We start from the raw sequence: 17,212 nt of genomic DNA, 5'->3' as shown, positions 1-17,212 counted from the left end.
AAATTGTAGCCTTTGGATCTGGTTATTTGTGTGACATTGCAATGATCATCAAACACGATAATGGAGGTGCACGAAGTTTTTAACAATCCAACGGTTGTTAATTATTCTTTTTTTTTTCCTGAATAATACGATCAAATCTGTAGCGGCGGGCAGCTTCGAAGGGCCGTCTTCTCCAGCATCCAAATTGGAAAGTCTATATATATTTGATATCATATGCTCCGAGCTTGGATTTTTCTTTCGATCGCTTCGATCAAATCTGCTTCTTCCCTTCATCCCTCTCTCTTCTCTCTCCTGTCTCTCTCTTTCTCCACACGGCCAACGCTCTCTCTCTAACATATAATCTCTTGCTAGTCTGCAAACAATCAAAACTGATTCTTCCTTGCAAATACTATTCGAGGTAGGAGGAGAGGGAGGCTTTGATTCGTATAATTTTGTCTGATCTGCTATCGATGCATCTTCTCTTCTGCAAGATTTCCAGGCTGCCACCTGTTAGCTTCTCTTGTCACCAGCTCAAACGCTAGGGTTTCTTTCTGCGGTCTAGGGTTATTGCAACATCGTCTATTTTATCGATTCTTTCTCGTACGCATTTATGGACATCGAGGCGGTAGAGAGGTACGGAAATAGGAGGATTCAAAATAGAATTGGGTCATCGCAGGCGGCGCCTGATCGAGGAAACAGCAAGGTCTGCTTTCACTGGAGGGCGGGGAGGTGCAGCCGCTTTCCTTGTCCTTTTCTTCACAGCGAGCTTCCGCAGCATTCTGATGGTGGCGCCAAGCGGGCGGCTGGGGCGGATGAAAGGGGATTCCGTCCTCAAGGATTCGTTTGGAGGAATTCTCACACAAACGGGAATTCTGGCCCTCCTTCAAGGTGGGGCAAGGGCCGTGGAGGGGGTGCTGCTGGCGGTGTTAGACCGCAGCGCAAGGCACTGGATAAGATCTGCAACTATTTTATCTCGGGGACTTGTTCTTATGGAGAGAGTTGCAAGTTTTTGCATTCTTGGTTCCTTAGCGACAGCATCTCTCTCTTGACTCCCTTAAATGGACACCAAAAGGTAATTTTCATTTCCCTGATCAACCCCTCATAGCATATTATACACACTTTGCTAAATGTATTGGGTTAGTTTCTATGGTTAATCCTATGAACTTGCGTTTTCAGGATGTCACTGGAATTGCCCTTCCAACAGGGTCTGATAAGCTTTACACAGGGAGCAAAGACGAAACAGTTCGGGTTTGGGATTGCCAGACCGGGCAGGTGCTTGACAGTTGCTGCTGCTCACCATCATCTGTATATTGCAATATGAAAATTAAACATTTCAACATTTTTTTTATTCATAGTGTATCGGGGTAGTTAACTTGGGAGGTGAGGTTGGCTGCATGATCAGTGAGGGTCCATGGATTTTTGTTGGAGTTCCTAATGCCATTAAGGTTGGATTAATTAGCTTAATTCAAGTAATTTAAGTTTTTTTTTTTTTTGCATGACTAATCCAATGAGGATCTTTTTGTCTGGTAATTGAACAGGCATGGAACACACAAACTACTACTGATCTAAGCCTCAGTGGACCTACCGGACAAGTTTATGCTATGTCAGTCGGTAACGAGATGTTATTTGCTGGAACACAGGTACCTTGTCATGTATTCCTGACTGTAATTTCTTTAATCTAGAACATTTCCTTTGCACTTCTTATGGTCTTGCTTATTATTTGTCTCGGAAAGAGAAATGACGAATCATAGCTTCTCTTCTTTCTTTTTCTTTTTTCCAGGACGGGCGTATATTGGCATGGAGGTTCAGAGCTGTGGGGGACTGTTTTGAACCGGCTGCATCTCTTGTTGGTCATCGGCTTCCTGTTGTTTCAATGGTAGTTGGAGCAATGAGACTTTACTCTGGTTCTATGGATCATACAGTTAGAGTGAGTTTCGTGACTTCAAATCTAAACCTTAGCCCCTAATAAAAAAGTAAAGATCTATTAGTGATACCTTTTAAGGAGGCCGGATGCATGGGAAATGTATCCTGATGAACAGAAAACCATCTTTTGTCACTTCTTATGAGGCTATCTAATATCTTTTAGAACTGATTTTGTCAGTCAGAACTCATACTTCTATAAATCTCTGTTTACTTGGAAGAAATGATTTTGTGTTTATTTTACCCATATTTGGATAATTTAACTGTGGAACATCTTGATTCATACTTAAAATCACAGGCAGTTCTATCTGTGTATGCATCTCATTAGCCTAGCAAACTTTATAGTTCATTTTAAACAAAATGTTCACCTTCTTGTGATGCCAATCTTATTCTTTCCATATAATCTGATCATGCCGGTAACACTGAATTGTACATATGATTATTTTTTTAGTTTAAAATTAAATTTAGCTGCAAATAAAATGTTGAAAGTTTATTCTAAACTAAATTCTAGCTGCAGAAAACATTATAAAATATGAATTATGTAATATTCTTCATTTTTTCATGATAATTTTCCTTAATGAAATGTGAGGGTTCAGTTTAGGTGCTGTACACGTCTTTTGCGAATTGTTTCGAAGAAATTAAAATTTGAAACTTTTGAGAATATGCTTTTGACTTCCATGCATTACAAGGCCCCATTTAGTATGACACCCTGAATGTGGAACTTGGGAAAGTAAAATTCTTTTAGGTGTTTAGTTAGTAAACTTTTGCCCTAGTTTAGTAGTGCATTGCTGTTGGTTGTTTTTAACAAACTTTCCATCCTACATTTTTGATTTGTGCGGTGAATGCATCACTAAATTCCTACTTTGTGTGGACAGTTACTTCTCCTTCAGCAAAACCCAATTTTTTCGAAGTCTCACCACTCATCACTTTGAAGAGTACATATGTTCATTAATCTTTGTGAAAATAGCAGTGACTTTCATATATTACAGTGTGGCATAGCCTTGCCATATAAGCCAAAGTTTGAATTTGTTTCAAATCACTTAGTAATATATCGGGATTTTCCTCATCATAACTGTCCATTGCTTGTACAAAGTAATTCCGTAAGTGTGCCTCTTTGGTCGGTCACTGGAAATCAAACCAGCCTTTGCAACATGACTCTTTTACTATACTTCTTCCTACAAGAAGATGTAATGTGGATTTTAGTGTTCTTTCGTTTAATTATTGTTATGTGACATTTGAAGATTAGCAGCTTGCCCATAGGAATTTTCATTCTCTATTGGTTTCTATTAATAGTTGTATAGAGTGGCTTCCTATTTTTTATGCTTGATATGGGAAAAAATATTCTGTCTTTCGTTTATTACTTTTAGTACAATCATTTTCATCAGTTTTACCATTGCTTTTTATCATGACATGGTGTGAGATTATGGTTGATCACTTTTTACATATTCGGTTGAATGACAGTCCTTTGGCTCTGATATGTTAGATCCATTTCTGATGCATCATCCATTCCATATATGAGAAGTGAACGTGCATCATCCATAGATATGGCATGTGGACTTGTAGATGTGCAGTGCACAGAAATTTGTATGACATCCATTTAGGATGTTCTTACTTTATTTTTCTGCTTGTTGTTAGAAATTATCATAATCTAATGTTTAGTCACTTTTTTGAGTTTCTTTTCTGCTATCTGGAGAAATATTCTTACTATGGGCTTTTCATGTACTTAGGTTTGGGACCTTTCAACTCTACAATGCATCCAGACACTGACCGATCATACAGCAGTGGTCATGTCTGTATTATGTTGGGATCAATTTTTGTTAAGCTGTTCACTAGATAAGACAATAAAGGTCACCCTCTGTTTATATGAAAAGTAATGCTCTGGTATTTCATAAAAGCAACATCTCAATTCTTTATTTTCTCTATGATACTTTCAGGTTTGGGTTGCTACAGAAAGTGGTAACCTGGAAGTGACATATACGCACCAAGAAGAACACGTAAGTATCTGATACGTCTGCAATGTAAAAACAGCAAACAATCACTAGGAAAATTGCAGGAATGCCCAAACAGTGGCTGATTTTGTATTATTTCTTCAATTTGAAAATAAGATACATCTGATCTACAATTATAGAGTAGATCGGCTTTCCCACAAGACCTAGTGTGCTGCTAGGAACTTTCCAAAGAAAAACTTCAACAAAAATCAAAACATACACAATGAATATAAAACCTAGAATCAGCCCTAAGTTAGCTCTCCTAATTCCCCCCAAAACAACCTTCTTTCCTTAATATTTTTCCTCTCCTATTTGAAGTCAATTAGGAAAGCTTTCCCTAATTAATTCCCTTCTTATTTTCCCTCCTAATAGAATGAATTATTATTTTGCTGGGCCCCACAAGGGGGGCCGGAATCTCCCTGGCTCCAGGTTCCGCCCTCTCCTGTTGGACTGGCTGGTCCAGTCCTTATGCTGCCGTATTAGTAACCCTCATTGCTGATGATTTGTTTTTTTATTGTATTGAAATACCATGTTTTTGAAGCAGCAATTATTTTGTATTCTATTGTCAGCCTTTAAACAATGCTTGTTGTGTTAGTAGTCATTTTGAGAATGAACTGCTATGGTTTTTTTACAACTTTTTGGCTGTTACTATAATACATGTTACTTGTTTAAGACTCTTAAGACTAGAAAATGAATACATTCTGCATTCTACTTTTTCTGCAGTGGTGTTAAACAAATTTTAATACTCAGAAAATGTAGAACCCAACATTAGTTCTCGTGGTTCCATTATTGGCGGCTTTTGCCTCGTTTTTGAATAGGAGGGTGTATCTTATCTGTATACATAGACCATTTGAACTCCTTGTTTACTATTTGAACTCCAAATAAAGAAAAGTATCTTCTAACTTATTATGAGTTGCTTCGTGGAGCTTCTTAAAGATACCCCAAAATTTATATAAAATAAATAGATTTTAATTTGTTTTGTTTTTATACCTAGTGGTTGCCATAGTTTTCAAACTACAAGAACTTTGAAGAAATGTCTGCTTTTTGATTATTTACTACTTCTGAACGTAAAGCAAAACTTGAAAGGCAATTTTGGTTACATAAGAAAGTTTTGGCAACACTGCATTGCTAATCTCAATCTCATCATGTTTTAAGGTATTGTGAGATATATTTAATTGTAAGCTAATTGTATTCTCTTTTTCAAGTTAGCAAACTTGTCATTATTGATGCTAGATGGTGTTTCAAGATTACATAAGAAAGTTTCGGCAACACTGCAGTGCTAATCTCAATCTCATCATATGTTAAGTTATTTTGAGATATATTTAATTGTAAGCACATTGTATTCTCTTTTTCACGTTAGTAAACTTGTCATTATCGATGCTAGATGGTGTTTCAATATTGTTGTAATTTTTTTTTTTTGGTGAACAATGATTTTGAAATTTGAACATCTTTCTAAATTTTCTCATCTATAACTTGCTTGTTATTGATCATGACATCAAGTTAGAAGGCGAAACGATGCAATGTTATTCAAGTCAAAAGGCACATTGCTGCTTTTCCATGTGTGAATTATACTCGCTTGGTTGAAATATTTCTCATTTCAGATTGATGGCATTCTTAGTCAAATTTCAACCATGATAAGAGATTTTAATACGAATTCAACAAGTGATTGATTTTGAGCTTCTTACATTCTCATGTTTTATGTAAGCCAGTTGAGGCACTGCCTGAAAATTCTGCTGAAATTGATTAACTAGGAATTGTTACTTCATGTGAAGTTAGGAGCAAATAATATGATCCAGTCAAAAATAGTTTTACAAATTATACGATTGTTTTAATTAGAGGGTATGCCTGGACTAGTAGTTGCCTCGATTGTGATATGTATGGTTTTGAGTCACAACCCCTCCCTAAATCCGCACAAGATGTCATCGGGTAGGCCCTTTTTGCTATAGGTATATTTTACTCCTTTGAGCAGTTTTTTATTGCTCTGATGATAGACTTTTCCCTTGTCCTTGGAAACCTTGGTGATCAATTTTGAAACCTATACAAGCATATTCCAAGGTGCTTTTATGGTGATGTGCAGTTCCTTTGGCAAGTAAACGGATATTTGGTGTTGACATTATGATGAGGACATCCGACTGTGGAAAATTTATCAGAGAAAGAACCGAAGATTTACGGCTATGATTGAATCACTTTATTTTTTAGTTTTTAATTGTATTTGATTTATTTATGTAACTTTTTCGTTTTTACCCTCACTTGAGGGAGTAGGCTTTTGTGACCCCAGGGGGGCACTTTTGTTAATAGATGTATCATTGTATTTTGGCTACTTATAGGCCTCTCCTCCTCTTTGGAGATGATGATGATTATAATGAAAAGACAAATTCTGCACTTTGTTTTCTTTTAGAGTTGTGAGTTCTTGTGAGAATCGCAAGTTCCGTTGTGAGGCCAAAGCACTACCCATCAACTGCAGGAAGCGTCTGAGCTCGAGGTTCATTTCCACCTCAAATTCACTTGCTTTCTTCCCTAGCCACTGGCCCCCTAGCTCCTTTCCCTAGCCGTAGGCACCCCCCTCTTTCCCTAACCGCCGGCCACCACCCTTTCCCTTGCCCCCCCACTTTTAAATCAAGAAATTGATGTTTTTCATATTTGACGCATCTTAAATTAAGATTTTCAATTCAGATTTTAATTTATTTGAATTTGAAATCCCTTTCCTAAAATACAATGAAATATCTTAGGGAAGTCCCCCCCCTCAATGTCAAATCAAGAAATTGATCCTTTCAATATTTGACGCCTCTTAAATTAGGAAGGTTTTAAATTCAAATTTTAATTTATTTGAATTTGAAATTCCTTTCCTAAAAATAAGATGAATTATCTTAGAATAACCCCCCACCCCAATCATGCCAATTTAAATTAAATAGAGATTTGCCATAATCCCTCCTTAAATAATATTCTATGTTTGGCAAACCTCTCAATTCCCTAAATCAACTCCCCCACTCACCCTAGCCGCTGCCCCCCTCTCTCCCCTCTTTACCCTTTTGCTCCTTCCAATTAATTCCCTCCCAATCAATTCCTCCCAAATTAATTCCAGATTTTGCTAATTGTTGAGATTAATTTCAGATTTCCTAATTGTTTTCTCCACTACCATATATCCACAAAATTTGAAATTACAAATCATGCTTCTTCTCTCACTTGGATGGCCGGACATATCCTCACTCCTTCCTAAAATGTTTGCCCTAATTTGTTCTTTCTCTTGAGGAAGGAAGACGGGAGCCCTCCTCCCTTGGCCAGCTACATCACATCCCTTACCTCCATCACGACGTCTGACTTATTATTAAGACTTGTTCAGTGCAAGGAGAAATCCCAACAACTTGACGGCCAATTTGAGAAATGACGAAACAAATTTCAAGAACACGAGAACGGTAAACTCTTTTCCTAACCCTATATCTTCAACTCTTCCTCAATCATGGCATCATTTAGTTATGAAGACTTATCCACTTAAACCATATTGAGAGTGTGAGTGAGTGGATCTTTCATAGTGACTATTATAATTGTTAAGTTAGAGATTCTATTTGAAAACTGCACATTAGCATGATAAGATTTGATTTGATTATTTTGTACTCCTAATATTATTATGTAATTGATTACTTGATCTTAATTATCATCTTGTTGGCTTAAATATTTGCTAAGAACATAAGAAGTTGATAAATTTCAAAGCTCTGTCTATGCATGTGTAATTTTTTGATCCACAACATTTGCCTATACACGTAGTCCTACATCTCATTAAAATAAATTCTTTTTGAGGTCTATCATGATTTAGGGTTCGTTTGAGATGGCTTTTTTATTGCTTCTTAAAGCAGCTTTCTAGTACAAAAAATTTAATTTTTGTACTAGAAAGCTGCTTTAAGAAGCAGTAAGAAAGCCGTCCCAAACGAAGCCTTAATCTTGACTTTTGATCTATCCTAATCTAATGTGCATTTTTCCAACAGAAAACTAACATGCTCTATTATGTCGGTTGTGTTTGCTCAACTTAGGTTCAGGTAAGGTTGGGCTGTGTTTGTATATCAAAGTGAATATCCTTTACCCATTTATAAATGAATATAGATATATTATTTGAAACTTCGAGAAGAGCAACTATTAATTGTGTTAGTTTAATGTGTAGATATGCAACGTTAGGAATTACAAATACTTTTTGTGCTAGCTTACTCTGACTAATTTTATAATTTCACATTATTTGAGGCTGCATTTAGTTAAGACTAGCTGTAGTGCATGTACAGTATATTGTTCATTGAAATAGTTTTTTTCATCAAATTTTTTTTATGAACCCCTCATATTAATACTCAGGAAACGTAATTGTTCATTCTTTTTGTATCATTTGCACTAAACCTGAGTTAAGTAGTTCAAATAGTATAAATTTATTTATTATTTAAGATCAATAATAATGTTTATGTAATTGTTCAAATTATTTCTTCTTGGCATACATTATTTTAAGTAGAACTTATGATTTTGCTTAGTTATTGGCTTGAATTTAAATTGGCGGTCACTCTTCTTTTTTCTCTCCTCTTTTTAATAGGAATTTTGGTTGATTTCTTTTTTGAGTTATATTTGAAGTTTATGGTTGTTTTTTGGGCTTGAATTTGGATTAGTAGTCTAAAATATTAATTGTTATTGGGATTTTTTATTTGTTATTTTCAATTAAATGCTTAGATTCCATAAATGATATTTAATTATTTAGATTAAGATGCAGTTAGTTCTATTAAGCGAATTAATGTAGAAGTTTAAGGAGAGTTGAAAATTAATCATGCTTTGGTAAGGAGACTTGGAGTGAGGATGTGCATAAGTTTATTAAAAAAAATAAATTCAATTTTAAAAGATCATAAAAATTAAATAGTGTTGAGGGTTATAATGATCATTAGAACGTTAAAAATCTTTGAAAGAAAGTAGTGAGTAAAGTAAACATCACTATATTTGATGATCTATATAAATTGTTTAGTGCTAAGGAAGTAGAAAATGAGAAATGCATAATAACTTATCTAAGAGATCTAAGGGATTTTGAACAAACTAGATGCATTAAATGCGAAGACAATAGGAATCTTGGCTAAAGATGAAAATCATTGAGGAAAGATTGAAATGTTATGTTGAGAAATTACTGAATGAGATATTTAAAGAAGAAATTATTTTGGAAAAGCATAACAAGCAATATAGTGAAGTATGCATAACAAGCAATACATTACTTTTGACAAATAAAAATCCTATCTCACCATACCTCATCTTCAGGGGGAGACTGAAACTGAGAAAGATGAAGAAAATGAGCCTGCCCCTCTTAACCTTCCAGCTTCGCCTCAAACTAATCAACCTAAACTTGAAATCAAAGCCATGAAAACTGAGAACAAAGCTATTATGAATCACATGAGGTCTAGAAAAGTATATTCCAGATGTAAAACTCCAAACTATACTATATTGCAGATCCAATAATCTTAATCGTCTCCTGAAATTGAGGTAAATACAAGTCTACCAAAAAAACCTCCCATATATCCGATAACCAACTTTGTATCCTTCCATAATTTCTCACATTCACATAAGTTTTCTGGTCAGAGTAAATTATATTCTTATTCTTAATGATATTTTTCAGGCCTTATCAGGTGAAAATTGAAAAAAGTGTCTTGAAAGATAAAATGCAGGCCATGGAGAAGAACAATACCCGGGAGATCATCGACCTTCTAGTAGGAAATTGACCAGTCGGTTGCATATGAGTGTTCTCTGTGAAATATAAAGTTAATGGTATACTGAAAAGATATAAGACAAGATTGGTAGCGCAATGTTACTCTCAGACGTACAACATTAATTACCAGAAAACTTTTGCACCTGTGTCCAAAATGAACATTGTGAGGATTTTGCTCTCACTAGCAGCTAATTATAACTGACATCTGAAACAACTGGATGTCGAAAATGCATTCATACACGGGGACTTTGAAAAAGAAATATTTATGGAGATTCCACCAAGATTCAAGGAAAAATTTGGAGGTGACAAAGTGTGTAGGTTAAAAAAGGCTATATATGGGCTAAAGTAATCACCTAGAGCTTGGTTTGGAAGATTATCAAAAGTTATGCTACTCAATGGATATCAACAAAACCAAGGAAACCATGCATTATTCTTCAAGTACTCGAACTTAAGTGGAGTCACAATTTTATTTGTTTTTGTGGATGATATCATCTTGACGGGAAATGATAAAATGGAAAAAGTGATTATAAGTAAATGTATTGTCAAGGAGTTTGAGATCAAAGAATTTGATATATTAAAATATTTTCTTAGAATTGAAGTAGCCCAATCAAGTGGAGGAAGCTTCATTTCACAACAGAAATACATTAATAATCTTCTTAAAAAAACATGTAAACTAGTTTGTAAATCGACACCAACACTAGTAGAGCCAAATCTCAAATTGGGGGAAGCTAAAGAAGATCCATATGTAGATAAGGGAGCTTACCAGAGACTTGTGGGAAAATTGATCTACCTTACCTATACCAGACCAGACCAGATATTACCTTTGTTGTAAGTATGGTTAGCCAGTTCATGCAAAATCCAAAGCAGACTCACATGCAGGATGTAGAAAGAATACTGCACTACCTTTAAGGTAATCTAAAGAAATTTTCTTCATAAGAGACTGGAATAACCCCAGTAGCATATTCTGATGTAGATTACACAGGATCACTAGTGAATAGATGATCTATCTTAGGATACTACACATTCATTGGAGAAAACTTTGTTATATGGAGGAGAAAGAAACAGAGTGTGGTGGCAAGGTCTACTACATAAGTAGATTACATAGATATAGCATTGGGAATATGTGAGCTACTATAGATCAAGATGATTCTAGAAGACCAAAGATCAAGCGGGAAGGACCCATGAAGTTACACTGCGTCAACAAATCATCAATCATTATAGCTCACAATCCGGCTTAGCATGACAGGATCAAGCACATTGAAGTGGACATAAATTTCATAAATGAATAATTAGATAATAATCTTATATGTATCTACCATGTCTCATCAAAAGATCAGCTTGTAGACATTCTAACCAAGGAACTCAATAATTTTATCTTTTTGGAACTGAGTACCAAGATGGGAATGACAGATTTATATTTCCCAGCTTGATGGGGACTGTTAAATCTCAGCCGTCCCTTGACACTTGATCCCATGGCCAAGATGGGAATCCATGAGAGGCTCACTTGGATCATGCCGATCTCCTTCCATATTTGGGTGGCTGATTTAAGAAGGATTATATTAAGTAAATTATGCATGATTCTGAATTTAACAACTTGATCAGTGCTCTGTGATAAAATCCTATTGTGCTAGCTTATACAATGTCTTTGATTATCTACTCAAGTGTGGGCAGTAAAGTAGGCAAAAAATGCGAGTTGATATTGCAAAATGTTCCGCTGAAAGTGGAGTGGTAGAGCTTGGAAGGATAAATGTTGGGTTAAATTTAGAGAATTGGGGATAGAAAATGCTTAATTTTATTATGCTAAACTATCCCTATTTATAAATCTATTCAAGATGTCTTAATAAAGAAACAAATAACTACAAAATCATACATAATTGTCTTAATATAATCATTCCTAAATCAGCCACCCAAATATAGAAGGAGATCAGTGTGATCCATGTGAGCCTCCCATGGATCCTCATGTTGGTTGTGGGATCAAGGGCCAAGAGACGGTTGAGATTTAGCGGTGTGATCGAGGTGAGCCTCCCACGTATCCCCATGCTCATACCTGTTAACGGCGAATGGCGCAAAGGTCCATTTGGAGCCATGACGCATAGTGCACGACGCGGCGCGTGCTATTTTGACCATAGCGCAAGCTATATAAAAATTATAAAATAATAAGTATGAATATGTAATATTATTAAAAATGAAAAACAAGCTATCATAATAATAAAAGACAACCATAACATATATAAGTTCGACTAAGTAACATTCAAATATCTCATAATTCAAATACTACAATCTTTTTTTTTTAAAGATCAAATAAGAATTTAATCTACTATTGGGAATCATTGTCTCCTACTTCATAATCCTCTTCATCACCCTCGGTACCGCTACTTCATAATCCTATAAGAACTGAATCTGACATTTTATGATCACCTAAAAGCAAACAAATTTAGATAAAAGAAACATAATATTTTCCAAGAAACATAATATTTTCTAAGAAACATAATATGGGGGCTGCCAGGGGTCCAATGGGGTGCTTGCCCCCTGGTGGGGTTCGACCTGTACCTAGGTGTACCGAGCTGTACAAAGCATATATAACTAGCGGTACCGAGCATGTACCGAGCTGTACAAAGCATGTACCTAGGTGTACCGAGAAAATTTATTTGTAAGAGAAATTTTGAAGTTCGTTTGTATGGAAATTAGGGAGCAGTACCGAGCGTGTACCTAGGTGTACCGAGCTGTACCGAGCTGTACAAAGCATATAACAAGCGGTACCGAGCATGTACCGAGCGGTACCAAGCATTTATATAGTTGCACCGAGCGGTATCATGCCTGTACTTAGCAATACCGAGCTGTACCGAGTGGTACAAAGCATGTACCGAGCAGTACCAAGCATGTACCGAGCAGTACCGAGCATGTACTGAGCAGTACCGAGCGGTATCATGCATGTACTTAGCAATACCGAGCGTGTACCTAGTGATACCGAGCGTGTACCTAGTTGTACCGAGCTGTACCGAGCGGTACAGAGCATGTAACTAGCGGTACCGAGCGGTATAAAAAATATTCATAAGTATACCAAAATTTAAAAAATAATTTGGCACGCTATTTTGCGCCGTGCGCAATGCGCCATGGCTCACATATGGCGCAAATAGCGCGCGCTATTTTAAACACATGCTACTCGTCATGAACATGACGCCGTAGGTGCGCCGTGCGCCATGGCGCGCGCTATTTTGCGCCATTGACAGCTATGCCCATGCTGGTCGTAGGATTAAGGGCCAAGGGCAAGGGACGACTAGAATTTAACATGTTGATTTGAGTGCATTTGATTGTGCGGGCACTCTTAAGGTTTAATACAAAAGGTTCACTTTATTGTTAAGGGGTTAGAAGTGGTAACACATGATTTTGCTAATTGGAGTAACAACAGAACTCTTAATAGGGCCCCATTTATTCATGTAACGAAGAATGATACTCAACATATCTTCTTAATCAAGTCATTTTCTTGCAAGATATACCCTCTTAGGTGAAGGAAACCTTTGGTCCTATTAAAAAAAGAAATAAAATGAAAAATTCAAATTTTTCATTCTAGAAAAGGATTAAAATGATCCCCCAATTTTTTGTTAGAGATTAAAATAGTCCCAAACTATTTTGAGGGACAAAATTGGTCCCTCAACTCCTCCAATTGGGACTTTTTTTAATCTTGTCATCTAATGGTTTATTTGATGGTGTTAAGTATGAGGGTAGTTTAGTCTTTTTTAATTAAAATATTTAATGAATCTAATTTTTTAGATATTTCAATTTTGTAAAAAAAATGTATTAAACTTATATTTATTAAGAAATATACATTTTTTAGTTTTAATAATTATCCATAATTTCTTTACCCCTTCTCCACTGTTCTTTTCTCTTCAACTTCGTCTCCTTCGCATGACGTGTAGAGTTTTGTACAAATAGCTGAATAACTTCTTCGCCTCCTTCAACGACATTCCTTCATGTCGAATACGAAATCACACTTCGCCGTTCGTGTGTTCTATCGGAAGTAACGACGATGACGGGAGCTTGCTCGTTGTGAAGGTAGCCATCTTTCTTATGTTCATGAGCTTCTTCGGCCAAATCAATTGTGATTGTAAGTAACGACGACGACAGCTTGCTCATTGCGAAGGTATCCATCTTTCTTCCATTCGCGCGCTTTCGGCCAAATCTACTGCGATCAAAAGTAACGACGACGACGGGAGCTTGCTCGTTGCTAAGTTAGCCTTCTTTCTTCAGTTCACACGCTTCTTCTTTGCTTGTTTCGATAATACCCTCCTGCCCATCTGTCTTTTACGTTTAAAATTGAGGGCAGGATAAAAAGTCTCATTTTCTCTGTAAACCTATTGTGAATCTTATTCATGGTGTTAGCTTGGCCTGAATTAAGTTATGGTGGTGGATCCTGATCCAAACTATAGTGCCATGATTCATTTAGCTCACAAGTGGCATCATGCAGTGGGTTATTTGATAGTTGATAGAAACTGTGGTGGATCAACTACGATTTGTGTGGCATGCATGATGCACACTCAGTCTTGTTACGTTATCTTGGTATCTTTTAACCTTCATGCCCCATCATGTGTTATTCGATTGCTAATTGAAAATATGAAGTGCAGTGTTTGACTGCTTATGATGAGAGTTATTCTTGGTGTTAGCTTATTCGTTGGTCCTGATCCAAATTATGGTATTAGAAACTTTTTAAATGTTATTATTGCCGTCCTCATCAAAACTATGCTCTTCTGATCCTTCTAGATGCCATGATGACCATCATGTAACGCATGCTTCGTCAATCCAATTCTGTATTTATAGGAGATTTTACATGATGCAGATATGAATAGTGAATTATGGTCTTAGGGCATCTCCAACCGAACGCCAAACATGCCTATGGCATCGTTCGGTCGCTCCAGCCGAACGCCAAATTTTCCGCCGCCATTTGTTTGTAGCATTACACTGTTCACCTACGTGATTTTTCTATCTCAACCGGATTTGCCGAAGAAACGCGCCAAAGAGGAGAAAGACGGTTACCTTCGCAGAAGCCCACAAAATGGAGTTCGATTCGTGATGAATCACGTCATTTTTGAGTTTCACTGCATTCCGGAGTGAAAAATATGATTTTCGGTTAGAGATGCTCTTAGGCTATTTTTGGTCCCCAATATACGAGTTTCTACTTTCTAGTAGTAGTCATAAGGTCCTTCGTTGTCCCAACCAAACCGATGCTTTAGTTGTTCCTGAGTACCTGGAAGCCTTTAAGATTTAGATTCTTCTGATCTCTACTTGTTTTTATTTCGTTAAAAGTTTTTTTCTTGTCCCCCACTGATAAACCCTAAGCTGTAATAAATTGTCTGATGAAGTTTTTTTTTCTGTATCAGGGTGTGCTTGCATTGTGCGGCATGCATGATGCACAAGCCAAACCAGTTTTGTTTTGCTCTTGTAATGACAACACTGTTCGCCTTTACGACCTACCATCGTAAGTATTTTTTTTATTTTTATTTTTTATGATCATTTGCCATCTTCAACCATCATTATTTTACCCTACAACTTACATTTAAACTTTACTTTCTCCTCCTTTTTTCAGATTCAATGAGAGGGGTAAGATTTTCGCTAAGGAAGAAGTGAGAGCAATACAGATTGGCCCTGGTGGCCTATTCTTCACTGGAGATGGAACTGGCGAGCTCAGAGTGTGGAAGTGGTTGACCAGTGAGGTTCCAGCTGCTTGACACGAAACAAGATCAACCCATTTGTGGAGAGATTATTCTCTGCGGACACCGGACACAGCTTACCGTCCAGAGACGAATCAAGTGCAGCCATGTCATTCAGTATCGAATAAGAGATGAAGTGGCGCATTTTTATTGGACTTTGGATGGCGTTCGGCATCCGCAAAGAATAATTCATCTCATTTGTGTTCATATGTTTCTTTCTTTCCTTTTTTTTGTGTGCGTGAATATATGATCAACATTTGAATGTTGATAGAGGAGAGATGCAAAGGCAGCAGATTTTATTTGTGTTATCCATTGTAATTGGTTTGCTGGCTTTCTTCCTTATCTACAGACGCAAGGAAATGCAGTATCTGTTTACCAGCAAATCCCGCCTCTTGATTTTATTTTATTTTATTTTTTTTTCTCGGCGTCTAGGAAAGCTTGTAAGCCCGAAGAATATATTTGAAAAATTTTAACTTGTTTGCCCACTTATTTTATTTTATTTTTTTAGTTTTTATATTTGAAAAACTTTAACTTGTTTGCCCGCTTGTTTCCTAATTCAGTGACCAGTATGGTTGGTTTGTCTTGCTTTGTAAATTACCAGTTATTTAAAAAAAAAATTAATATTTTTATCATTGAAATGAAAAAACATAAAACTATGTTATTGAGTTTCCTTTTTTTTTGTTAAAGGAGATAAATGCAGTTATCTGTTTACCAGCAAATCCCGCCTCTTGATTTTATTTTATTTTTCTCGGCGTCTAGGAAAGCTTGTAAGCCCGAAGAATTATTTGAAAAATTTTAACTTGTTTGCCCACTTTTTTATTTTATTTTATTTATTTTTTTTATTTTCTTTATTTTCTTTATTTGAAAATTTTTAACTTGTTTGCCCACTTGTTTCCTAATTCAGTGACCAGTATGGTTGGTTTGTCTTGCTTTGTAAATTGTGGGCACCGAAAATTCCATTTTGATATGTGTGTGATCCCGGCCTCTCCGCATCATCTGTCTATTTTTATTTTGAGTGTTTATGTGACGATGACGATAGAGAGTTTTAACTAGATTAGGTTCCGGGGGAATTTTCAAAAGGCAGATTTGGTTTTAGATAAGAGACTACCTAGAGATTTCGCCTTCATTTTGTGAGGATTTTTTGATCTGAGTTCTGGTTTCCTATAGACGCAAGCTCCTATAGTTAATTACCCCTCCTGATAACAAGAGAGAACTTTCGATTAAGGCTAGTCGTTCAAGCGTTCACATAGGTTATGAACCTATCGTATAATAGCAATAATTTAGGGTTTAAATTTTGAATTTGGAAAATGAAAATTTGGAATTTATAGTTTATTACCATAAACTTAAAACTGGTGGTGGGGGGAATGAAGACGAGCCCGATCAAGATCCCATGGTTTCGTCGTCCCGGGTTGTCATTATCCCTGGTCTACTTAGTCAGAGGAGGTAGTCGCCCAACCTGATAGAAGACATCTTGTCGGCAGCCATGGGTTGTTTTATCCAAGAATACCTTGTAGACCTGGGTTGATGTTTGTTTAAGGGGATATATATGAATCCACTTTAGCTGATAGAGGATTTTATGCCTATCAAATATATCATATGATCCATCGCTCAAGGGTTTTACGCCTTTAGGGAACATACGAGCTTTGGCCGTGATCGTAATATAATGGTGTCATTTTGCGGCAAAATCACTCGATCAGAGGGCACGTGCCACGTCCCTGTTGGCAAGAGACTGTTTGAGGATGAATCAAAGTGATACACCCGACATGCATTCGCTCTTTGTGAGCTGAGATTAATTTCAAATTTATCACCCTCGACAAACGGTTGCGAGAGGTGGATGATTTTTTTTTTTTTTTTAGTTTTAAGTTTTTATGTGATTGATTTCATTTCAGATATTTAAACATTTATTG

The 17,212-nt window shown here is 36.4% G+C and overlaps 1 protein-coding gene across 1 annotated transcript; it reads left to right on the top strand.

Moving 5' to 3' along the window:
* Window positions 1-187: 187 nt before the first annotated feature.
* LOC110103540 (zinc finger CCCH domain-containing protein 17) lies at window positions 188-15,424 on the top strand. The gene is made up of 9 exons (XM_020832304.2): window positions 188-1,051; window positions 1,156-1,251; window positions 1,335-1,424; window positions 1,518-1,619; window positions 1,760-1,906; window positions 3,627-3,746; window positions 3,834-3,893; window positions 14,976-15,073; window positions 15,182-15,424. Exons 1-9 carry the CDS (start codon window positions 590-592, stop codon window positions 15,321-15,323), a joined length of 1,317 nt encoding a protein of 438 aa, XP_020687963.1. The 5' UTR covers window positions 188-589; the 3' UTR covers window positions 15,324-15,424.
* Window positions 15,425-17,212: the final 1,788 nt, after the last annotated feature.

The sequence above is a fragment of the Dendrobium catenatum genome, unplaced genomic scaffold (genome assembly GCF_001605985.2).
Source record: "Dendrobium catenatum unplaced genomic scaffold, ASM160598v2 original_scaffold_254917, whole genome shotgun sequence".
Classification (NCBI taxonomy): Eukaryota; Viridiplantae; Streptophyta; class Magnoliopsida; order Asparagales; family Orchidaceae; genus Dendrobium; species Dendrobium catenatum.
Note: the sequence above shows the minus strand (reverse complement) of the source record. Positions and strands in the feature narration are given on the sequence as shown.